Source organism: Dendropsophus ebraccatus, chromosome 12, assembly GCF_027789765.1.
Source record: "Dendropsophus ebraccatus isolate aDenEbr1 chromosome 12, aDenEbr1.pat, whole genome shotgun sequence".
Classification (NCBI taxonomy): domain Eukaryota; kingdom Metazoa; phylum Chordata; class Amphibia; order Anura; family Hylidae; genus Dendropsophus; species Dendropsophus ebraccatus.
This window is the reverse complement of record NC_091465.1, coordinates 38758279-38783420: the sequence shown is the minus strand read 5'-3', so window position 1 is coordinate 38783420 and position 25142 is coordinate 38758279. Positions and strand designations below refer to the sequence as shown.

Here is a 25142-nt window from a genome sequence, read left to right as displayed (position 1 = left end):
GATCTACCTGCTCATCCTCCCTGCTCAAGAACTGCTGGAGGAGAACCTTCCTGTTGTCTAACTCTTTCTGAAGATCATTCTACATGAGAAAGCAAATACATATGTTTTAGGAACACATGGACAATGATATGAACATGCTTGCTTCCAAGTAATGTCAATGGAGAGAGCAGAGGAGTTGGTACAACATCCTGCACAGGCATACATAGAAGAGAGACCCATAACAAAGACTGAAGTGGGCCTCCTATTATGATATCTGATTTAGTTCCCCAATAGACAAGGACCTGGTATTTTTTCCCCCTTGCTTTTCTTAGGGTCCTATTCCACCGGACGATTATCGTTTGCATAATCGTTAACGATTAACGATCTCAAAGAACCGCTAGTGCGAAAGACCTGAAAATGTTCACTCATTTCCATGGAACGATAATCGTTACTTATGATCGTACTTGCGATCGTTTTTTCGTTGCTATTTCTTCACTATTGCGTTCGTATCTACTGCGAACGACTGAACGCCGTCTTATTCAATGCGAACCATTTGCGAACGAGCAACGATAAAAATAGGTCCAGGTCTTATAAAGGGATCAACGATTTCTCGTTCGGTCGTTAATCGTTAACTGCATTTTAACCGAACGATTATCATTTAGATTCAAACGATTTAACGATAATCTGAACGGTAATCGTCCGGTGGAATAGGGCCCTTACCCCTCGGACCAATACATTATCCCTTTATTTTCTAACAATGCAGTTCCCAATGCAATGATCTTGTATACAAATGTAACAGATCTGCATTTCCTTTTTTAAGTTAAAGAGATTTTCCCACCATTAGAATGCATAACCTCTCCACAGGATAGGGGATAGGGCCTGTTTGTACAGCACTTCCTCTGCGATCCCTCACAATCCTGATAATGGGGACCCCGAGCCTCCCGACAGACTGGAGCAGTGGTCACACATGCTCTGCTGCTCTGATGGGAAACTTGGGTCCACATTCTAAAGATTGAGGGGAATTTGGCATCTAGGCTAGGGGATCAGTTACAACACATTTAAAACTGTGCCCCCCCCTTATGTTTACTGAAACAGCTATGAAAGATATTGCCATTGTGCTGCTGTAGAAAGTCCTTTGTCTTGTAGTACCTGAAGATGATGTACAAGTTAATGGTTGATGAGTTGATCACGAGGGTTGTGAGACACACAAACAAGACTGAATAATTCATGCATTGCTTTGGAAGGCGCCATCTGGAGAGCACACCCTGATGGCAGCACATATATTCTGAACATATGTACAGCCGAAGAGCAATCAGCCAGGTAATGGACAGCCAGAGACTAGGAAATGTCCCAGGGCGTTCTCTCAATCTGGCTGTATTTTACAGCACACTTACATGTAAATGGGAAGGGGCAGTAAGGTGGGCATAAGCTGGACATACACATTAGATCAAAATGAACTGAACCCACTGATTTCGGCAGGATGAGGCAGCTTAATTTCAACAGGCTTGATCCTTTTGTTCTTAAAGAGGTTATCCAGTGCTACAAAAACATGGCCACTTTCTTTCAGAGACAGCACCACTCTTGTCTCCAGTTCAGGTGCGGTTTGCAATTAAGCTCAATTCACTTCAATGTAACTGAGCAGCAAAACTCCGCCCAAGCTGGAGACAAGAGTGCTGCTGTCTCTGGAAGAAAGTGGCCATGTTTTTGTAGCGCTAGATAACCCCTTTAAGAGAGAGGAGCCACCGCCAGAGGTGTCTGGCAGCGCATTATTACTACTTCTCTATTGAGAATTAATGTAGACTATATGGAGGCCAGAGTGTACAGGTATAAGAGAGTTGGGAGAGTTTGCTCTTGTCCAAATGCAGCTTGGAGCTTGATCTGCTTCACCACCCAGATCCAGCTGTGGCGGTCACTCTGAACAGCTGATCAGTGAAGGTGCTAGGTGTTGGCACCCTAACAGTCAGTGATTAATAGTCAATCCGGAGGACGGGCCATCAATCGTTTTTGCCCAGAAAATCCCTTTAAGCAACTACTGAAAACTCCTCCTGTTAATTTATTATGCAGATACCTGTCTTCTATGCAAACACAGAAGGGTAATTTAGAATACACTCTACAACAACATAACATACAGGACAAGAAGGAAGGAAAGAAGCCATCATCTCCATACCTTTTGATAATTCACTTCAGAAAGCTTTCGATGCGCTTCATCCAATTTTCCTTGCATTTGCTGTATAAGCCAATCCTTTTGTGTGAGTTCTTTCTGCAGAAAGGGCGAGATGTAGCATATTCATAAGCATTTCTTAGTATTGTAACATTTTATGTAAATGTATTCATAGACGGAACATAACACACACTGAACATAACACACTAGTTCAGAATACAAATAATATATAAATATATTCAGACAAATCATAAAATCTAAAATTAAAGCTGTACCTTATACTCAGCAATAAACTGGTTTCTTTCTTCCAATTTTCTTTGCAAATCCACCTTAAAAAAATCACAACAGTGTAAAAAGTCTCTACTGAATCTCTATGTTGAATAAATTCATAAAATTCACCTTCCCACAACTATTCCTGAAGATTTCGTTAAATTGTCTTAAAGGGCAACTATCAGCAAGTTAGACGAATCTTACCTGCAGATAGCTACCTACTGCGTATGGGGCACTGAGGATGAAGGAAAGTGTCTCTGTAATGTAAGACCGTTTGGAGCGCTAGGGGCTACCTCCAATAATAAATATAAGTGGAGCAGGCTGGATCGGTGCTGTGGGTGATCACCCCCAGTGCTCCAGATGGCCTTACTAGACACACAAATACACTATAAACCAAACGATTCTCTCCAGCTCTATAAAATTCTATTCTTTATTTGTATGATTTTCTAAAAGGCTGACACGTTTTGGGCTTACTCGGCCTTAGTCATGGCTCTAAATAACATAGAACAGTATATTACTTACAATCTAAATTAGTGACAAAGTGACATCTTCACTATTGGTTATGCTTGGGTCCAAGGATTACTCTCACACTCTCCTAGAGTGGCATACAGAAAAAAAAACACTGCACTGTATCCGAAGAGTCAAGTGCTGACCACCTACTGCTTCTCGGATACACTATAAACTGCAAGAGAGCGGCACCAAGGATGAAAGTAAGAGACTTACCCTTATCCTCAGCACCCGGTGTACTATAGATAGCTATTAGCAGGTTAGATTCCTCCAACCTGCTGATAGTTCCCCTTTAATGTAGGCAATGCCAAAACGGAACCAGGAGGACTAATTAAAGTAAGTACAGGTAAAAGCAGAGAAGCGTTTACAGAAAACAATCAGATTCCAGGGCTCTTGGGACCTCTGGAAAATGAAAGTCATGTGAAACGGCTTCACTTCTAATTTGCTCTAGTTTTGATACATTTTCCTCAATGCCATGCTCATTGGCATTGGCATTGGTGTGGCACGAACAATGCTTACCATCTATGCACAGGAGAGGTGATATGTGTCTATTAACTAGTACCCCGACCAATAACAAGAACAGGGGTCGTGTGTCTGTGGACTGAAAGAAGTGGCTGTCATATATACGTCCTGCTGCTCCTTTCAGCTTACAGGTCTAATGGAAATAGCCAGTGGATAAGTGATAAGTGTTGTTTATGTTCCACAAGTGTATGTAGTGTTAAAAAAAACAACAATTTTATTGCTTCCTCAGTGCTCTGGCCTAGGGTGTATGACTTACATTTTGATTGTGCAGCTCATCTTTGTCCATGTTGGTTCTCAGTAATTCTTGCTTTAACTGAAGTACAACACTTTCTTGTTGAGCCATCCTTTGCTGTAGAGCATCCTATGGGAAAGAAGAAACATCAATGCCAGGGGTACTTCATCACAGAAATCAGTCACCAGGGTGCTAAAATGTTGTGGCTACAGAACTATATGTAAAGTCGGGAAGATAAAGTGCCCATAATGGGTGCAGATCTATGGTATAGGAGGTGGAATGGCGCATGCTGCTTTCATTAGTGCCGGCCAAGTGTCAGGAGGAGCCTAAATTATTGATCATTATTATTCTCATAATAGTTTACTCAAACCTCTCATCTCAACGACACACGTTGTTTGTCAGCAGCACACTCCCTGTTTATACAGCTGTGGGCTGATCACTGGGATGTTTATAAAGGGTGATGATCAGGAATTGTCATTTGCCTTCATCTGGTTTAAAGGGGTTGTCCAGGGATTAAAAAATGTTATATATAGTTGGGGGTGCTATGAAAATAAAAAAGAAGTGATGCTCATCTCCCCTGATCCCCTGCAGTTTTCAATCCGACATTCCAGGTCCTTTCTCATCAATGCTTCTTCCTTGTTCCTGTGACCTGTCATCCCAATAGGAACTGTCCTTATTGGCCAATCTCTAACTGAGGCAGGATACCGCTGCGAGCAGTTCCTGTGGGAACAATGCTTCACAGGAGCAAGGAAGAAGCTGTGGTGAACAGGGACCTTGGTGTCAGAGCGGCAACTGAAGGGGATTTGCGGAAATATTATTTATTACTTATTTATTTGGCACCCCAGCTATACAGTATATATATATATATATATATATATATATATATATATATACAGTGGTACCTTGGTTTAAGAGTAACTTGGTTTAAGAGTGTTTTGGTTTGAGGGCTCACAGTTTTTCAAAATTGTCAGTTGGTTAAAGAGCTCTGCTTTGGTTTAAGAGCTCCCTGTACTGGGTGGGAGGGGGAGTGGGGGAGGGGAATGGCCTGCACAGTGGGGTCTACAGCACTGTACTCTGACCCAGGAAGTCTCCCTTACCTTCCAAATCATAGCAGATCCACTTCAGGCTGGGGCTTACACCAGGGGACAGGGCTGTGGAGGTAATCTCTCCATAGCTGTAACTCCTCTCTCCCCGGACAGAGAGTGCTGCATACATGTGCCCACATCTGTACTGCTCATTCCTCCATGCTCCCTGCAGTCTCTGTCAGTCCTTGTGTTTCCCATCCTCTCCATTACTGTACAGTAACTTATAATATCACATATTCTGCTGTCTCTGAATGTTTGTTTCATTTGTTTTACATGTTATTCAGAATAATAAATCATTATTTTTGGGGTGTGAAACCAATTGTCTGCATTTCAGTGATTTCTTATGGGAAAATCTGCTTTGGTTTAAGAGTGAATTTGGATTACAAGCACGGTCCCAGAACAAATTATGCTCGTAATCCAAGGCACCACTGTATATATAAATTTTTTGTTTTTTTTGTCCCTGGACACCAACTTGACCCATCCTCCCATCTTAAAGGTGATCAAGAGTCACTGAATTTTTCTCGCACAACACAAAAGCAGCTAAAAACAGACACTTTTCTATAAGTCATCTGGGTACAATCTCAGCACAAATCATGCCAGAACATGGAGTACATAGAGATCAACGCCTACAGATCATGCTGAGAACTTTATAAATGAATGGCAATGGATATAAACACAGTCATGCCCTCACCTGTGGTACTAGAGCTCCCCTGGTACCACACACCTGGTATACCACATACAGAATTCAAAGCAACGTACCGGGCTGGTGTTTTTTCCTTTCCATTTTTGCAATACAAGGGAAACAGTTCATAGAACTGCTGTTATTGTACAAAGATGACTCACGAGAGTAGGCGGATAATGTGGCAGTGCCAACAGTAGTGACTAGTGAGGACTACAGGCCAAAAACAATCACTGCTGAAGCTACTCATATACATGAGAGGGATGTTGTGCAAAGGATTACTCAGACAGCAGCTAGATCCCTCCGCAATAGACAAGATGTCTTAGTAAGAAGAATAGAGAAGAGACCAGCAGGCACCCCTGGCACATTCTAACTCCACGAGATGTAAGAGATCAGACAGCCTAAGTAATGCTGACCAATCAGATGTGTGGATCACCAAACCAAGATCCGTCTCACAACTCCTACATCTCATTGAGTAATGTTCACTTCTAGCTGTTCAGGAATCCGCTGGGAACTACACGCCTATTCCCTTTAGATATGAGGGACTTTTTTTAATGGAAGTCAACAGCATTGACACTAACATGCATAGACATACAGTTGCATATGCACTTGGCATCTAGCAGAAAGTTTCAGACCAAATGTAGTGCGACCCTAGCCGGAGCTATATTAACCAATCATGATCCATTCTTCTCAGTGCAGTTTCAATGCTGATCCTGCTTGACAGGCTGAAGACTTTATGTCACAACTGTTAGAGCACAGCAACAGGTATTACATATGTATAAAACACTAAGATGGCATCTGTAGCTTCTCTGCTGCTAAACCTACGGTAAGAAGATAACAGCTCTTTCCTAAATTCCATTAAAGTATTAGGCCCACATAATAGTGGTGAGATTAGTTCCACATCACACAGCAGAAGTGGCAGCTTTTCAGGATAAGAGATGCAGAGGAGACCTGCCAAGCCCGGATCAGCTAGGTATAATACTCCATCAACACTCCACGTGTAATACCGCCAGCAACAATCCACACATAATACCGCCCTCACCTTAATGCCCTGGAGGGTCCGATTCTCCTGCTTGCAGTTCTGAAGTTCCTTCTGCAATGATAACATTGATCCTGTGAGACTCACCAGTAGAAGTAATGCTAGAGCACAAGGGTTTTACTGTATAATGCATCAGCCAATTTACCAAAGGGAACCCGCTCCATAGAACTCTACTGGTTTTCTGATACCCTTAAAGGGGTTATCCAGCGCTACAAAAACATGGCCAATTTTACATCTCACTGCATCAAACTGTCTTCATTGTCAGTGTATAGAGACACAATGAGCAGGGGAGAGAAGTGCTTAGCCTAGCGCTTCTCCCATCTTAGTAGGAGTCTGAACATACAGAATCAGACCATTCAAAATGTGGACCCCTCTTTGATGTGTCAAAAGCGTTTTAAAAGTTGCAGGAAGGCTTTAAGGGCCCTATTCCACCGGAAGATTATCGTTAAATCGTTCGAATCTAAACGATAATTGTTCGGTTGAAATGCAGTTAACGATTAACGACCAAACGAGAAATCATTCATCGCTTTATAAGACCTGGACCTATTTTTATCGTTGCTCGTTCGCATTGAATAAGACGTCGTTCGGTCGTTCACAGTAGATACGAACGCAATAGCGAAGAAAAAACTATCGCAACTACGATCATAAGTAATGATTATCGTTCCATGGAAATAAGTGAATGATTTCAGGTCTTTCGCAATAGCGGTCGTTTGAGATCGTTAATCATTAACGATTATGCAAACGATAATCGTCCGGTGGAATAGGGCCCTAAGTGTCCTTCCTCAACTAGAAAGGTAAACATGGAGTCATGTTTGTTGTGGGAAGCCAAACCTATACACTAAAAGCAAATGGAAATATTACACTTTATGTACATGGATTAATACTTATATGCAAATACCACCACCCCATCTACTAGGAACTACCCCCGGCCGTGGAGAGAAGTCAGAGGAAGTTCACCATTGGCCATACTGTAAAGTTATTTAGCATCTTATCTTATGTTCCTCAAGCACATGTACATCACATAATAATATAGATATACAGAGAGACAGAGAGATCTTTACACACTATTACATCTATCATGGAAAGTAGACAGACAAGGTTATGAAGTCAGATTTTACCTTTAAAGACTGGTTCTCACTCATACTTTGGTCAAGGCGACTTTTGATGATGACCTGAAAGAAGAGATGTGATTAATGGAGTCCAGCAGAGAGGTGGCCGGCGTGTATATAGTCAGGCTGCTGGGAAAGGTATGGCCTCACCAATTGTTCCTCTGGGCACGCCCCATCTTCACGCAGGCAGAACAGGCTCTCTTGTTCGTCCTCGGGAAGCGATCCATTTAGCAGCAAGGCCTGAATAGGAAACACAATACTGTAACCAAGGGAAAGAATGGAGCGCTGCCTCCTGTTACTGAGGCCATGTCGATGGGGAGAAAGGGCTCCGCTGTTAGGATTAAAATAGGCCGACACTTCTGTGAACTGAAACTTTTTGCGAAGTGGAAGAAAGGCCGTCCAGCAGAGTTCTTGTACGACCATACCATGCAGGAGGACCATTGTGAAAAATTGTAAAAACAATGGGGGAGTCGTGCGAAAACTGTGTCCGACTGTCTAGTGGGCCACATCCCCAGCTCAAAAGGGGTTCATGAGATTCATGTGGGGCTACAAGAACTGCTAGCAGGCAAATCTGCATAGTTATGTAGCGATACATCCCTGCTCTAATGTATACACACTATGCACACCACAACAAGCAAGAAATCTCCCTAATGCATGCAGAGGGCTGTTCTCCCCAAAAGGGGGACATTCCCACCTGGAGGATATTGATTTAATTATTATTTCTGCTGATACTATAAACTGCAAGAGGGGGCGCTGTGCTACAGTACTTTACTACTTTTATTCTCATGCCGGGATATAGCATGGAAATAGCCTTTTATTAAAGGGATACTCTGGCGAATATCTTTTTCTCTCAACTTAACTGGTTTTAGAAAGTTATACAGATTTGCTATTTAATTCTATTTAAAAATCTCCAGTCTTCCAGTACTTATCAGCTGATGTATGTCCTGCAGGAAGTGGTGTATTCTCTCCAGTCTGGCACAGTACTCTCTGCTGCCACCTCTGTCCCAGACAGGAACTGTCCAGAGCAGGAGAGGTTTTCTGTGGGGATTTGCTACTGCTCTGGACAGTTCCTGATAATGACAGAGGTGGCAGCAGAGAGACTGAAAGGAATACACCACTTCCTGCAGAACATAGAGCAGCTGATAAGTACTGGAAGGCTTTAGATATTTAAATGGAAATAAATAACAAATCTATATAACTTTCTGAAACAAGTTGATTTGAAAGAAAAAGATTTTCGCTGGAGTGCTTCTTTAAATATTTTAAGTCTAAGTACAATAGAAGCAGACCAGACAATGTTATGGGGCTTGTTTTGAGGTCCTGGTTGGACCCGTTGCCTTTACTACTTATGAGAAATTGGGAAGGACACCCTTCTCCATAGGAACTACACTTCTACAAACCAAAGGAGTGGGGAATTGCCCATGGGTGTAAAAAAAAAACCCACCTTCTATATTAGGTGGCAAATATCAGAATCATCTTGCTATACTGGAAGCAGTAAATGTTTCAGCAGTGTCTGACCTGTGACTCTCCGCTACCCCCACATGATTACAGCCCCCCCCCATCATTATACATGATGACAGACAGGCTGATAATGTGATTGTGAATTATGGTTCACACCACAGATGCTGCAGTCACTATGACACTATTGTCCTAAGCAGATTCTAAGGATAATGTAGTCAAGCACCTTATTACAGCGCCCACCACTACACTAAGACACCACAGACTTCACATGAATTACAATGACTTAACACCCGACTGCGGGATCGTCTGTTCACACCTTAAAGTGCTATTTCGGCCACATTTTTAAAAAGCGTTATTTTACCTTTAATTTTCAGGTCACTAAAACTACTTAATGCATTTCAAATGTGATCAGTGTGAAACCAAACAGCAAAGTGGGAAAGCGATATACGCTCAATAAACATTGGGCCCAGTACTGCCACTGATGTCTAGTTAATGGCCAGCTAATGTAGGATAGACAATGCTCAAACATTTTGAGGGTCCCACACATAACAATATTAAGCTAATCACCATATCAATGGATTATACATGGCCATGGCAGTGTCACATAATGAAATCCTTTAGAAGACATGATACCAGAAATTCAAGAATAACTGAGAAAACAACACAGGCAAATTACGCCTATAAGGCTGGGTTCACATTGCGTTTTTGAAATCCGTTAAATGAATATGTTTTATGGAAAAAACGGATGCAATTGTGTGTCATCCATTGGATCTGTTTTCCACTGACTTCTATTATAAAAAAAAAACGGATCAGAACGGATGCATTTTTTTTAACGGACACAAAAGTAGTGTTGACTACGTTTTTCTGTCCGTTAAAAGTAACCAATTAAAAACAGATATGTTGAAAGGATTTCAAAAACACACTGTGAACCCAGGCTAATACTGATACAAGTTCTCCATAACTTTAATATTGGTGGCCTACTTTTGGAATGGATGGGCCATAAGTACAAGATCAATAAGGGTTTAACTCCTAGATCATCCTGTCTGCGGCATTCGGGCAAGCACTGAGGTCTCTTCATTACCAGACACATTAACCTGAAAGGGACTGAGCTCTGGTAAGCTGCTACAGGATATACACAAAGCTGGCCTGGTATCCAGATAAGAGACCACTTTAATCCACTAATGGTGGGGGTGCCAGGACTGGACCCTCGGTTATATTTTAAGGACAGGTCGTTCATATTAAAGTCACAGAAAACCCACTTTAAGCTAGAAAAGTCACAAATGGAGGGGTCTAAAGCAAAACTGAGAATAGAGGAACTGGATATGCAGAAGTGTCTGGGGCACCATAAGCAGTGATTTGAGAATCTGGTCATGTGCAGCACACGTCAACGACTGCAGGGGGCAGCATTTTAGCAGACAAAGGTATTGGAACACACCTGTAAACCAGATATCATTTTTTTGGCTTCCTCCATCTCCTTTTCTAGATGATCCTGTTGTTCAAGGAGATGGTCCTCCCATGAGGTGTCTGGAGACATGGTAGGGCTGGTAGGCTGACATTCAGGTAGAGTTACGGAGGCTTCATCTGTGATAAAAAAACAAAACAAAGCTTTATCTTTAACCTCTTAAAGACAGGGCCAATTTTGATTTTTGCACTTCCGTTTTTTTCCTCCTTGTTCTTAAAAGGCCATAGCACTTGCATTTTTTCACCTAGAAACCCACATGAGCCCTTATTTTTTGCGCCACTAATTGTACTTTGCAATGACAGGCTGAATTTTTCATAAAAAACACTGCAAAACCAGAAGAAAAAAATAAATGTGTGGTGAAATTGAAAAAAAACCAAACGCATGTGTATGTGTTTTTACGCCATTCTTTAAGTCGTTACCTTTTCTTTTATATGATGGCCTGTAAAAAATTAAAACCATTGTTAACATAAATATGTTCCTTAAAATCGCTCCATTCCCAGGCTTATAGCGCTTTTATCCTTTGGTCTATGGGGCAGTGTGAGGTGTCATTTTTTGCGCCATGATGTGTTCTTTCTATCGGTATCTTGATTGCACATATGCGACTTTTTGATCACTTTTTATTACAATTTTTCTGGTTTTGATGCAACCAAAAATGCGCGATTTTCCACCTTGGGATTTTTTTGCGCTTACGCCATTTACTGTGCGAGATCAGGAATGAAATAAATTAATAATTTGGGCGCACGCGGCGATACCAAACATGTTTATTTATTTTTATTTATAACATGGGAAAAGGGGGGGTGATTTGAACTTTTATTAGGGTAGGGGTTTTTTAATCAATAATAACACTTTATTTATTAATTTATTTCCTATACTAGAAGCCCCCTTGGGGTAAGGGTTATTCCCCCTGGGGTTAGGGTTATTCCCCCTGGGGGACTTCTAGTATATGCACACTGATCTCTCATTGAGATCTATGCTGTAGAGTTATACAGCATAGATCAATGAGATAGGCACTCGATTGCTTTCGGCAATTGCAGATTGCAGCCGAAAACAACCGAGTGCTAAGCCAGGATTAGCGCCATTAAGGCCGGCAGAGGATGTGTGGATCGCTCCTCCGGGACAATGTCCTGGGGGGGGGGGGGGCGATCCACCTCACTAGATCACCAGGTATAAGGGACAGCAAGCAATCAGATGCAGCTGTATCTGATTGCTTGATTAGCGGTCATGGCGATCGGACCGTGCCCGCTAATAGCCGCGTTCCCAGGCTACATGCCGCACTCGGGACCGCCCTGTGTCGTTAAGGGGTTAAAACCCAAAGCTTCAAATGTGTCCTCAAAACTCATTTTTTCAAACAGACTTATTAGATTCCCTAATTTGGTCACCCCCCCCCCCTACACCTTATCCAGCATGGGGGGGGGGGGGGGAAATGGCCCCCCTCTTGTCTCCAGTTCAGGTGTGGTTTGCAATTCAGCTCTATTCAATGGAACTGAGTTTCAAAATCTTCACCCAACCTGGAGAAAAGAGCTGTGCTGTCTTTGGAAGAAAGTGGCCATGTTTTTCTAATGCTGAATAACACCTTTAAGCACTAGACTTGTACACACAGGTGTTGGTTAGTGGCTGGTTCACCCACCTTTACCTGCATTAACCTATTTATAAAGATGGCAGGACTACTGTAGCAACGAAGGATTTCAGGCCCACTTTCCTTTTGTCTCCAACCCTCTCCTCATAGACTGTAAGCTCTTGCGAGCAGGGCCCTCACTCCTCATGTTTGTCTTGCTTGTTACATGTGTATCTCTGTAATGTCTGATTTCTGTGTATGTATGTTCCCCCAGAATTGTAAAGAGCTGTAGAATAAGCCATCGGCGATTGTTTGAACACCCAGATCCTGAGTGACATGTGACCAGGGCCGTATTTACCATTAGGCACCCGTGGTCCGGTGCCTAGGGCAGCACCTTGCAGGGGGGCAGCACCAGGGAGCAGGGGGACAGAAAAAACTAATTTTTTTGTTTTTAATTTTTTTAGTTTCCCTCCTCCCGTTTAGACTTGCCAGTAAATCTGGTGTCTTTTCCAGGGGGGTGGGGGGTACGGTGGTATTGGTCAGGTCTGGTATCGCCAATAGGTGCGTGAAGATGGGGCGTCTTCAGGTTTAGTGCCTAGGGCAGCAGCAGCTGTTAATACAGCCCTGCATGTGACATGTCTGTGTGACATGTTAAAAAAAAAGTGACAAGGACACTCATCTTACCTAGCATTATTGTTTAAGAAATATGGCAGTGTTATCTTTCTTAGCTTTCTTGATTTATATAGAGATATAAAAACTTTCTTATATTCTTTGTCTAACAATTCCTCAAATTTTTTTTTTAGATAATTTTGTTTTCTGTGAATATTCCTGCTTAGGCTGGGTTGACACTCCATTTTTGCAATCCGTTTCTTTCATATGTTTTTTCAAAAAAACCAATGCAATTGTGTATCCGTTTTTCCATTGACTTCCATTATTAAAAACAAACGCATCTGGGGTTTTTTTCCGTACACAAAAATGTGGTGAACCCAGCCTTCCATCCAGAGGTTTGGTGGACCTATACCTGTTCTGAGCTGAGAAGGGGATACAATTGTCTCCAGTCTAGGCAGCTTGGTATCCACACGGATACACTGTAGCATCATTGACTAGACTGGATATAACTGTATGCCCTTCTTGGCTGAGAGCAGGACAGTCTGTACAGGTTGCCTGAATGTATACAGTGACCTCATTCACTCAAAGCAAATAAATATTCTGAAATGGCGAGGAAATAAAAGTATTTTAGAACATTATGTAATTTCTCATACATAGGAGTAATAAGGAGAAAAGAAAAAAGAAGCAGTGCGCTGCCTAGTGTGATAGCGTATGGGCAATTGCGGTGGTGAGCTGTGATGGATCAACTCACCTGGAGTACTTGTGCTATACAATAGGCACGACTCTATGGAAAGCCTGTAATATTGTACACCGCAGATGGACGGAGAGCATCAGAAAAATGATGTGTAGGGCTAAATCTCTGAAAAGATCTTTAGCGTCACAGAGTTCTGATGCGGGCACATTCGTGCATGCCCACATCAGAACTCCCCACTACAGCCGGAGCCGCTCGCTTTATTGTGTGCACTGACAGGGTTTTCTGCGGCTGCTATTCGATGTATAGCGGCCGCAGAAAACTGACATGTCAGTTTTCTACAGTGTCGCTAGGGATCCCGGCCAGAGTGTATACTATGTGTATACACTCCAGCCGGGATTCCCTCAGAAGGCAGCACTATGTAGGCTCCCTGGGAATCACGGCCGTTGTTACAAGGGCCGTGATCCCCACGGAACTTACGTTGTGTGAACATAGCCTAGAAGTGCAAAGCAGCGATCCATGTGGGACCAACGGAACAAGGAATCCCTCTTCTCAAGCATGCTTGAGAAAGGCCTAATTTGTATTATCATATCCATACTTATGTTGTTTGGGGGCAGCCTTCTCCGCAGGTGGTGCTGGCTGGGTTTTGGGGGGGCATTTTGCGTTTGGTTCTGTGACATTGGGGTTGCAGGGCCATTCCATGGCCTCCCTACCCTGCATGTGCATGCTTTGCGGGGTTGGCGGTCGCTGACCGACACAGTGTGGAGTAGGGACCCGTGTGAACCAGGAGACCCACACGTGGTACATATACCAACATCCTGGCGTTGGTTTTTAAACATAGCCTAGCGGCATTAGTATTAGCCATAGGTGTGATGTTCAGCAGCTCCTTTCTCTCCATGTCGCACCTAATTTGTGTTAGATTGGCCAAAACGCGTTGCACAACAAAAATAAACATAAGGTTTACATAATATTGTGCCTTGTCCTCTAAGCTGCACGAGACACAGTGAGAGTTTACAAGGCTTGTCCACCTGCGCTGGTTCCAAGAGGGATTCCTTGGTACGTTGGTCCCACGTGGATCGCTGCTTTGCTCATAGGAGTAATGTTACAGATTATTTAAGCTCTATTCTATGGGCTGTATATCCTAAAATTCTGGTGTTGCTTTATGACAGTAATATGTGTACAAGAAGCTGTCTAACAATTATTGATAGTGGCCATTTTTCTGTAGCACAAGCCAACTCTCATGGAAGACTTCTGTCTATCATATAGTATCTGCGCAGGACAGGTTGGCCTCACCTTTCTTGGATATGCCCTCCTCGCATTGTATGATTGTAACTTCCGCTTTCTCTTCACACTGAACGCCGTTGACCTCTGGCTTTGAGCTGTGCACGGGACTTGGCGATGCCAGGCTAAAAGCAGATATAGTGAGAGGTTAACATTAACAGATACAGCCTATATTTCCCAGTAACTTTAATAGATGGAACAGGCACTATAGACGCATATGAGAGACGCGTAACAATGTAGGCATTTAGATAATAAACACGTGTTCTTAGACAGAGACGTCTTCTTGCAGTAGTCATTTTTTACTTCTAAGGCTTCTTCTAATTTATGGGTCCCTATTGAATTATGGAAAATTGCAGCTGTCAGACTAGCTTCAATTCATCCATAATGATCAGACAGTGCAATCGCATTAGTCTCCATGGGGTGGTGGTGGGCTTAGTGCTATCTAATCCTTTATGGAAAGACCCTGATCATCTGCCGGCCTCAAACACAACCTTGACCGCTGCTAATGATTTTACCTCTTACCAAGATAGATGCATTAGTTAAAAGGAACCTTTAAGAAATAGCAAGAGCTGAAAGCAGAGCGCAGCCGGGGAAATCCCAGCACAATACTGTAATTAGGAAAGACAATAAACGCAGTTATTGATCCTTCCTCCCACCTATTATGCCTTTCAGTAATTCCCAGTATAAAGAGCATGGTGAGAAAATGTTCTGTGAAAACCTGTGGTTCTCCAATTAATTTCTATGGAAATTTTCTGAGGTTAAAGCAGCCAGGAATGGGAGGGTGTGAAACCATCAGGTAGTAGATATAAAAAATAGGCTATGTTCACACAAGGTCCAAAAAAAAAGGAAAAAAGGCGCCCCCTTTTTGTTGTAAAAAAGACATCCGTTATTGCATCATTTTAAATTGCATTGATGTCTATGGAATAACGGACGTCTTTTTTCACACAGTGTATTAAAAAACGTCCACCTCAAAAGACGTCCGTCATTCAATACATTGTGTGAACAAGACGTCCGTTATTCCATAGACTTCAAGGTTTACACTGCATTTTTGCAATCCGTTTAACGTATATGTTTAATGGAAAAAAACGGATGCAAAAACAGATGCAATTGTTTTTCATTCGTTTGGATCCGTTTTCCATTGGCATCCATTATAAAAAAAAAATGGATCGAAACGGATGTATTTTTTAACGTACAGAAAAGTAGTGTTGACAGTGTGGGAAATCAATGGGAAATGGATCCAAACGGATGACACACAATTGCATCCTTTTTTGCATTTTTTTTTCCATAAAACGTGTACGTTAAATGGATTGCAAAAACGCAGTGTGAACCCAGCCTTATTAAAGTCAATAAAAATGATGCAATAACGGACGTCTTTTTTACAACAAAAAGCGGAAGCCTTTTTTCTTTTTTTTGGTGTTGTGTGAACATAGCTATAGTCTGTATATTTTCTGTATACTAACATTGATTTACATCACAGGTATAGCCAATTACGTGGTGCATTACGTGGTGCATGTATATCATAATCTGAAGACAATCCTTCACAACAGCACTTTCCGCACATGTGTTATACAATTGTTCCATATAAGATCTATAGTTACAATCTATGATATATATATATATATATATATATATATGCACACAGATGTTCCTTAAAATTCCTGGTGAATGAAAACCTTTATTCTTCTAATATAATTCTCTCTGAGAACATCATAATACAATGGTAGTGCTTGCAGTAGGGAGGTATGAAGACACTTCTACATGTGGAATAGATGATAAATCCAGATATGATGTGACAGCTCGCCAGGTGGCAGCTTTTGATCAGGCGGCAGCCGCTCTCATCTTGATAAGACTGCTCCTCTTATTCACCAGCTTAAAAGGCCAAACATCTCATTAATGGCAGCCGGCAGCTGGGCCTTGATGGAAATTAATTTAGGGAAAAATCATGATTAACTCTATTCAAGCCATAAACACATACAACTAAACCCTGCAACACGATGTTGGCATTGTTGGCTTAGAGGGAAGCAGAACGAAGATCTAATTGAAATCACGCCCTAGGTGCTTATCAAGCAGAATCCTCATATACAGCTCACTGCTTACAGTTTTCAAACCCATAAATTATTGCCCCTATTCCACAGGTCGTTTAGAGGAGCAAACGAGCGCTCTCAGCGGGTGAGTGCGGGAGGGGGCGGCGTAGACTAAGGGCCCTTTTACACAGAAAGATTATCTGACAGATTATCTGCCAAAGATTTGAAGCCAAAACCAGGAACAGACTATAAACAGAGATCAGGTCATACAGGAAAGCCTGAGATTTCTTCTCTTTTCAAATCCAGTCCTGGCCTTGGCTTCAAATCTTTGGCTGCTAATCTGTCAGATAATCTTTCTGTGTAAAAGGGCCCTTAGGGTCCTATTTCCACTAGCCGATGAGGGCCCGATCAATAATGTAAAAGTGATCTGCTAGATCGGCACTCGTTTACTGGACCTATTCCACGGCCCGATAATCGTTTAGCGGGGGCTGCAGGGACATTGTTACCGATGTCCTTGCAGCCCTTGTTTAAACACCATACATTACCTACACATGTTGCAGGGCTTCTCCTGCGCTCCTTCTTCCTCCTGGTCCCCCCTGCAGCAGCAGCTTCGGTGCGGCCTGTCTGAGCTGACAGACAGCTCAGCCAATCACTGGCCAGGACCGCCGCATCGATGCGCAGTAGGTGCCCGATGATTTTAGGATTAAACCTAAATAAACAATCAGCCAATGACACGATCATCGGCTGATCGTTGTCTCTATTCCACGGAGAGATAATCGGTTTAGGCTATGTTCACACTGGCAGCATCCGTTTTTGTGAGTGTCAAACAACGGCCATTGTTGCAGTGAAAAATGCATTGATTTTAATGCACTATGGCCGTAAATAATTGACATGCCATATACATTGTGTGAACAGCATTGACCATAATTAGGGATGGTCTGAACCTGGTTCGGGTCGGGTTCGTACGAACCCGAACCCTCGGGAATGATTCCAGCTGTCTTCCCGCTCCGTGGAGAAGGTGGATACAGCGGGAGGACTGCCTGGAAAACTGGGATACAGCCATAAGCATAGGCTGTATCCCAGTTTTCCAGGCGGTCCTCCCGCTGTATCCACCCGCTGCACGGAGCGGGCAGACAGCGGGAATCTGATGTCGAGCGTTCGGGTTCATACAAACCCGAACCTCGGCAGGTTCGGACCATCCCTAATCATAATGCAACACATTTTTTTATGACAAGGGATGATGTTTTAAAATGAAAAAAGTATATGTTGTGTGAGCCTAAAAGTGACCATATGATTTGCAATAAATTGCTAATTCATTACTTGCCTTGAAAATAATTTTTTTTCACACAGAAACCGGTTCCCACTGAATTTGAGCCGTGACACAAAATGCTGTTACCATCATTTCAGTGATCTTCTTGTTATTTTGGGAGCAATGAGTGTAAATGAGGACAGGGCAGCTGATATCACTCATGAAGCAAATTATATCAGCAGACTGCTTGCTTTAAAAGAGGAATTGTCCTTGAAATCATTGTCTTCTTTAGTTAACCATAGTTACCTCCGAGCAAACACGTACAATCATCATTTACACTGAGGAAAATAAGTATTTCATACACTGCTGATTTGCAAGTTTTCCCACCTACAAAGAATGGAGAGGTTTGCATTTTTATCGTTAATACACTTCACCTGGGAGAGACAGAACCTATTTTAAAAATTCCAGAAAATGACATTTTATGATAATTACTTTGCATTTGATTGCATGTTATAAAAGTATTTGATCACCTACCAATGTGCAAGAATTCTGTCTCTTAAAGACCTCTTAGGGGCCTATGCCACAGAGCGATAATCGGCCGAATCAGCGATGCGCGGCGGGCGATCGACGATTCAAGCTGCATACATTACCTAGCAGGGCTTCTCCTCCGCTCCGTCTTCATCCCGCACGCAGCAGCAGCTTCGGTGCCGCCTGACTGAGCTGTCAGACCGAACAGCCAATCACAGGCCGGGACCGCCGTGGCCAGAAATTGGCTGAGCGGTCTGACAGCTCAGTCAGGCCGCTCTGAAGTTGATGCTGCGAGCGGGAACGGGATGAAGACGGAGCGCAGGAGAAGCCCTGCTAAGTAATGTATGCTGCAAGGGCATCGGTAACAATGTCCCTGCAGCCCTCGCTAAGCGATCATCGGGCCATGGAATAGGCCCATTAGTTTTTCTTTAAAAAGCTTTTCCTACTCTGCACTCATTACCTGCACCTGTTTGAACTTGTAACCTGTCCACACCTGTCCACACACGTAATCACACTCCAAATTCTACACCATGGTCAAGACCAAAGAGCTGTCTAAGGACACCAGGGACAATATTGTAGACCTGCACAAGGATGGAATGAGCTACAGGACAATAGGCAAGCAGCTTGGTGAGAAGGCAACAACTGTTGGTGCAATTATTAGAAAATGGAACAAACACAAGATGATGGTCAATCTGTGATTCTAAAAAAGGTCAGGAATGAGCCCAGAACTACACAGGAGGACCTTGACCTGAAGAGAGCTGGCACCACAGTCTTAAAGATTTCTCCTGCAGGGCACGCAAGGTCCCCCTGCCCACACCAGCACATGTCCAGGCCTCTTTGAAGTTCACCAGTGACCATCTTGATGATCCAAAGGAGGCATAGGAGAAGGTCATGTGGTCAGATTGGATCAAAATAGGACTTTTTGGTATCAACTCTGTTTGCCATGTTTGAAGTAAGACGAAAGATGAGTACAACACCAAGAACACAATCCCAACTGTGAAGCAAGTGGGAGGAAACATCATACTCTAGGGGTGCTTTTCTGCAAAGGGGATAGAATGACTGCACTGTATTGATGGGAAGATAGATGGGGCCATGTCTCGAAATATATTGGCTTACAACCTCCTTTATTGAAGGAGCATTGAAGATGGGTCATGGCTGGGTTTTCCCGCATGACAATGACCCGAAACACACAGCAGGGTAAATAAGGAGTGGCTCCGTAACAACCATTTCAACGTCCTGAAGTGGCCTGGCCAGTCAACATACCTGAACCCAATAGAAAATCTTTGGAGGGAGCTAAAACTCAATGTTGCCCAGTGACAGCCCCGTTGCCCAGTGACCTCTGTATTTGCAAATAAAGGTTTCTGTACCAAATATTAAGTCCTGTCTTCCTATTATACCAAATACTTATTTCATGCAATAAAATGAAAAATATTTTAATATTAAAAATTATTTTAATATCATACAATGTGATTTTCTGGATTTTTTTTAAATAGATTTTGTCTATCACAGTTGAAGTGTCCCTACAATGAAAAAATACACACCTCTCCAATTTTTGTAGGCGGAAAAACATGCAAAATTGGCAGTGTATCAAATACCCTACTGTATTTGCATCTAAAAAGCTTTATAGGCACGGACATTGCTGCTTGTAACATTGCCCCTAATCAATCATTGCATTTATTGCTTAGTCAATTGCTTTACGAAACTCCAGCAAGCGCCAGGCGCTCCTAAAGAGGGTTCAGCTATGGGACTGGTTCAGCGATGGTGCGGAGCTTGCTTGGGAATGGCAGCAGGCAGGTGTCAGCACATCTGCATGAACAGTGAGGCCAAGGCTTTTGGAGGCTGGCCAGGTGTCAAGAAGGGAAGCAGAGAAGCCTCTCTCCAAGAAAAACATTAGGATAGACATTCTGCAGGAAGAACATGGCTTAGACAGCGGAGGACTGGAGAGAAGTTATTTTCTCTGATGAATTCCCGTTCATGCTGTTTAGGACATATGAAAGTATGATTGGAGAAAAAAAAGGAGCGTTATCATCATGAGCGTTATTATCAAGTCCAGTGTCATGCCGGCAGCAAGGCACCCTGACACCATTCATGTACATAGTTGATTTTTAGCCATGGGAGAGGAATCAATTGCAATTTTTTATTTAGAACAATAGAATACAACAGAATAGAAGAATAAAAAAGAATAAAGCAAGATATTTAAATATCCTTCAAGAGCAGCTTTGGGAGCAATTTGGTGATGAATGGAGCACTATGACTATAGCTAAACTGATAACAAAACGGCTTAGTTAACAAAGCATTGACATTTTGTCCACAAGAGAACATCCTAGAACATCTGCTGGTGTCCCAGGGCTTCATATAGAACCTGCACCTGAGGCATTACAATGGTATATAGTATTAATAATCAATGTAGGAATCTTGGTGTCTGAACTACTACTACCCCTTATAGTGATGCCTTGGCTAGCAGAAGTATAGTATTCATAGCCAGTGACCTATAGGTAGCAGTCTCTTAGACAAGACTAAATATCCCAAAAATGTCCTAGGAAAAAAAAAAAAATCTTTCCAGTGACATTATCCCCCTTAAAATTCAGTAACTAAATGTGATGCTAGTTATCTTGCATTCTCTTATAGATCTTCTTCAGGCACCATAGAAACCTTATATATTATGTATGGAATTTTACATGAGATCAGACAAAGCCTCGAGACAATCCCCCCGGAGGTTTCTTCACATGCGATGTCTGCCCACTAAACGTTCTCGGCCCCGGCCTAATCATTGATCTAATTTATTAGACGGCCAATTCACAGTAACAAATTGCCGAGGACAAGCCAGAAATTGAGGTCACGTGCTTTATGTATAAATCCTGATCCAGACTGATGATCAATATGACATGAACAGAAAACTACAGAGTTGTGTTATTTATCAGAATCAACCAGGAATGAAAATCAATGTATATACTGTATGTGTGGGTGTGGGTGTAAGGTGTATATAAACATTGCAATTCAGGATCACAATGACTATGCTAATAGGAGAGATCAGCCACACATCAGTAGTCCTATGCTTCCAAATTAAAGAGCTGTAGGCACTCCATGGGCCACTATATGAAACTCAATGGCATATTCCCCATACATTTTGGGGAGAACACCTCTGTAATACCATATCTAACATTTATAGATGTTTCTTCTAAGACATATGGAGTTACAGGGCCGCATTATGGTGCTATACAACTTGCACAGACCTGTTATATAGTGGGGTCATGCACAAGACCCTCGACCTAACAAACCTAGAGAATACTTCCCTTTTTTTGTTCTTCGACGCCAAGAAACATTAATCTTACTGCTTTGGCCTTTATGTTAGCCTAGAGTACAGTCGATATTGTCACCGTAAATCAGGGGTGGGGAACCTCCGGCCCACAGGCCACATCCAGCCCCTGAGACCTCCCGATGCGGTCCGCGGCCCGCAGCTCCCCTGTGATGCGCGCCGCTCTGGAAGAGGAAGGAGCCGGCATACACAGCATCCTCCGGTGTCTGTGACAGCTGCCGGATACAGGAGGATGCTGTCTGTTTTGGCTCCTTCCCCACTAGAGCGGCGAGTCTTCAGTCTCCTGCAGGCCGCGCACAATGACGTCATTTCATCACGCGCCGCCTGCAGGAGAAGATCGGCACAGAGGACCTTGGACAGAAGAGGACCTTGGACAGAAGAGGACCTAAACAGCGTGGGAGCGAAGGTAAGGTGAGTGGGATGTTTATTTTTTTTATTTGGGGGTTAACTAGGCTGGGACAAGACTGATGGGGGTTAACTAGTCCACCAGGGACATGACTGATGGGGATTAACTAGGCTACCAGGGACAAGACTGATGGGGGTTAACTAGTCCACCAGGGACATGACTGATGGGAGTTAACTAGGCTACTAGGGACATGCCTGATGGGGGGGGGGATAACTAGGCTACCAGGGACATGCCTGATGGGGGGATAAGTAGGCTACCAGGGACATGACTGATGGGGGTTAACTAGTCCACCAGGGACATGCCTGATGGGGGTTAGCTAGGCTACCAGGAAGATAACTGGGGGGGTTTACTAGGCTACCAGGGACATGACTGATGGGGGTTAACTAGGCTACCAGGGACATGCCTGATGGGGGGATAACTAGGCTACCAGGAACATGACTGGGGGGGGGGTTAACTAGGCTACCAGGGACATGACTGATGGGGGGGATAACTAGGCTACCAGGGACATGCCTGATGGGGGGGATAACTAGGCTACCAGGGACATGCCTGATGGGGGGGATAACTAGGCTACCAGGGACATGACTGGGGGGGGGGGGGGTTAACTAGGCTACCAGGGACATGACTGGGGGGGGGGTTAACTAGGCTACCAGGGACATGAATGGGGGGGTTAACTAGACTACCAGGGACATGACTGATGGGGGTAATAACTAGGCTGCAAGCCCACGCTACTAACTGCTGCGCACAGTATGCTGCCATCGAATGATTTTATTAATGCCCGACCGGCCCTCGACATGGAAAAGGTTCCCCACCCCTGCCGTAAATGACTCACAGGAATGACAGATGTTTCTGGAAGGAGATGGCTCTCTCAGTTAAAGAACATCAAAGGCTGTCTACAGTCAGGCTTTCCTGAATTATCAAGGGCCTACTAAGGCTTTTACGACCTAAAATATATTTGTTTTTTACACATCCTCTGAGAAATCAGTAATCTTGTTCCCCCTCTGGAGCGATCCTATGATCCAGTGTGTCTCCCCACACCCCACACTGCCTCACACTCAAATCTTGTTAGCAAGACACATGGGACATGGTGTGAGAATTATAATTTTTTAATATAGTTTTTTTTAATTATTTTTACCTGTGCGCTTTATTTCAATTGTGCAGATTTATGATTTTTCCATATAGCAACCAATCACAGCTTTTGATTTTTAAAGAGTTCTATAAGAATTAAAAGGCAACAAACTGCATAGAAAAAAAAGACCTGGTCGGTGGGTTTACTATGGTCATATTCATACTTTTTATAGTTATGGGGCGTTTACACAGAGAGATTTTTTTTTTTTTTTTTTTTTAAATTCTAAATTTTATTAACATTTTTCTTTTTTTTTTTAACAAAGCGAAGCAGGGCAAAAACAAGCCACACACATCAAAACGGGTACCGATGACGCCACGCAGGGCGTTAGGGCAAGCGTGGACTTAACATATATCTATTGCCATAGAAACCGTATCCCATCCACTTCCGTGGGGGCATTCCCAGCGAACCAAAACTTCCACAAAACAATATGCAACAAACAAAATGGATTGGGACAAGAGCAGATGCTCCGGTAGGAGGCTTAACGGACAGAAGCCCAAAAGGTGGAGAAAGAGAAAGTAAGAAGGGGGGGAGAAAAGAGGGGGGGGGTGTTTAGTGGGGGAGATCCGGGGGAGAGAGGGGGGTCTAAAGGGCGGGTGGCTCCTCACTGAGCCAGCAGAGAGCTATATTCAGGGGTCTCAGTGTACTGATCCCAGTAGAACCAAGTACGGTAGAACCGGGAATTCCGGTCATGAAGCTGAGCAGTGAGATCCTCCATACGCTTGATATCCTCTACTTTCCGGAGCCACATGGCTAGGCTGGGGGGGTCAGGTTGTCGCCACAGGGCGGGAACACAGGCTCGGGCTGCGTTTATCAGGTGTCGGAGAACTGAGGAACGGTAGCTCTTGAGGGGAATGTCAGACACATGCAGGAGGAAGAGGGCAGGAGAGAAAGGTAGTGAGTGGTCAGTGAAGGTGGATGTAATACGCCACACTTCACGCCAAAAGGGCACCAGCTTAGGGCAGCTCCAGAACGTATGCAGGAGGGAGCCGTCCTCGCCGCAATTCCTCCAGCACTGTGGGGACACTTCCGGGAAGATCCGATGGAGACGGGTAGGGACACGGTACCACCTAGAAAGGAGTTTATAACCCGCTTCCTGGATGCGGGAGGATATCGAGGAGGAATGTGTACAAGTGAACAATTTGTCCAGTTGCGCCGGGGAGAAAGAAGTGTTTAAGTCCTCCTCCCAGGCCGCGAGGAAGGGGGGAGGTGACTGGTCCGGAGGGGAGTTCAACATGGCGTAAAGTAGAGAAAGAGAGTGACGGAGCGGGCCCGATCCTATACAAAGAGACTCGAACTGCGTGAGGGTGCGAGCATAGCGAGAGGGCGTGGGGAGAGTGCGAAGGAAATGGTGGAGCTGAAGGGACCTCCAGAAGCCCAGGGGAGCGGGGTCTGACAAGGCATTGAGATCCGTCAACGAGGGCCAGACCGTTCCCCTGAGGAAGGATAGTGCACGGAAGCGTCCCGCCCGAAACCAGGAGCGGAAGCCCGCGTCCTCCATCCCCGGGGGAAAGGATGGATTGCCTAGAATCGGGAACAGGGGAGAGGGGTGCGGGGCCAAAAAGCCGGCAGACAGGTGTTTCTGGCAGACTCGAAGTGTTGGAGCGATGGTGGGATGGGAGCGTACTAGACGGGCTGAGTCCGGGAGCCAGGACGCGGCCAGCAAAGGCAGAGGTGCCAACGCCTCTTCCAGGGCCACCCATATCTTCGTGACAGAGTGGCGGTGCCAGTCCAGTACCCTGGTTAGATGGGCTGCCACGTAGTACTGGTAGAGGTTGGGGAGACCCAGGCCTCCCAGAGATTTAGGACGATGCAGGACTGCCTTTGCTAGACGCGGCTGTTTGTGCGCCCATATGA

General features: G+C 43.9%; 1 protein-coding gene across 3 annotated transcripts in view; it reads right to left on the bottom strand.

Annotated features, from left to right (window-relative positions):
• Positions 1–25142, bottom strand: part of DIXDC1 (DIX domain containing 1) — a 108864-nt gene that overhangs the window by 7302 nt on the left and 76420 nt on the right. For 2 of the 3 annotated variants that reach the window (XM_069947318.1, XM_069947316.1), the window contains 9 exons: positions 14652–14764; positions 10477–10622; positions 7734–7823; positions 7593–7646; positions 6478–6528; positions 3696–3800; positions 2416–2469; positions 2147–2239; positions 8–79 (listed from right to left, as the gene is read on the bottom strand). In XM_069947318.1, coding sequence (XP_069803419.1) covers positions 8–79; positions 2147–2239; positions 2416–2469; positions 3696–3800; positions 6478–6528; positions 7593–7646; positions 7734–7823; positions 10477–10622; positions 14652–14764 — 778 coding nt within the window. The remainder of the gene's footprint in view (positions 1–7; positions 80–2146; positions 2240–2415; positions 2470–3695; positions 3801–6477; positions 6529–7592; positions 7647–7733; positions 7824–10476; positions 10623–14651; positions 14765–25142) is intronic. The other variant, XM_069947319.1, reaches the window with a different exon arrangement.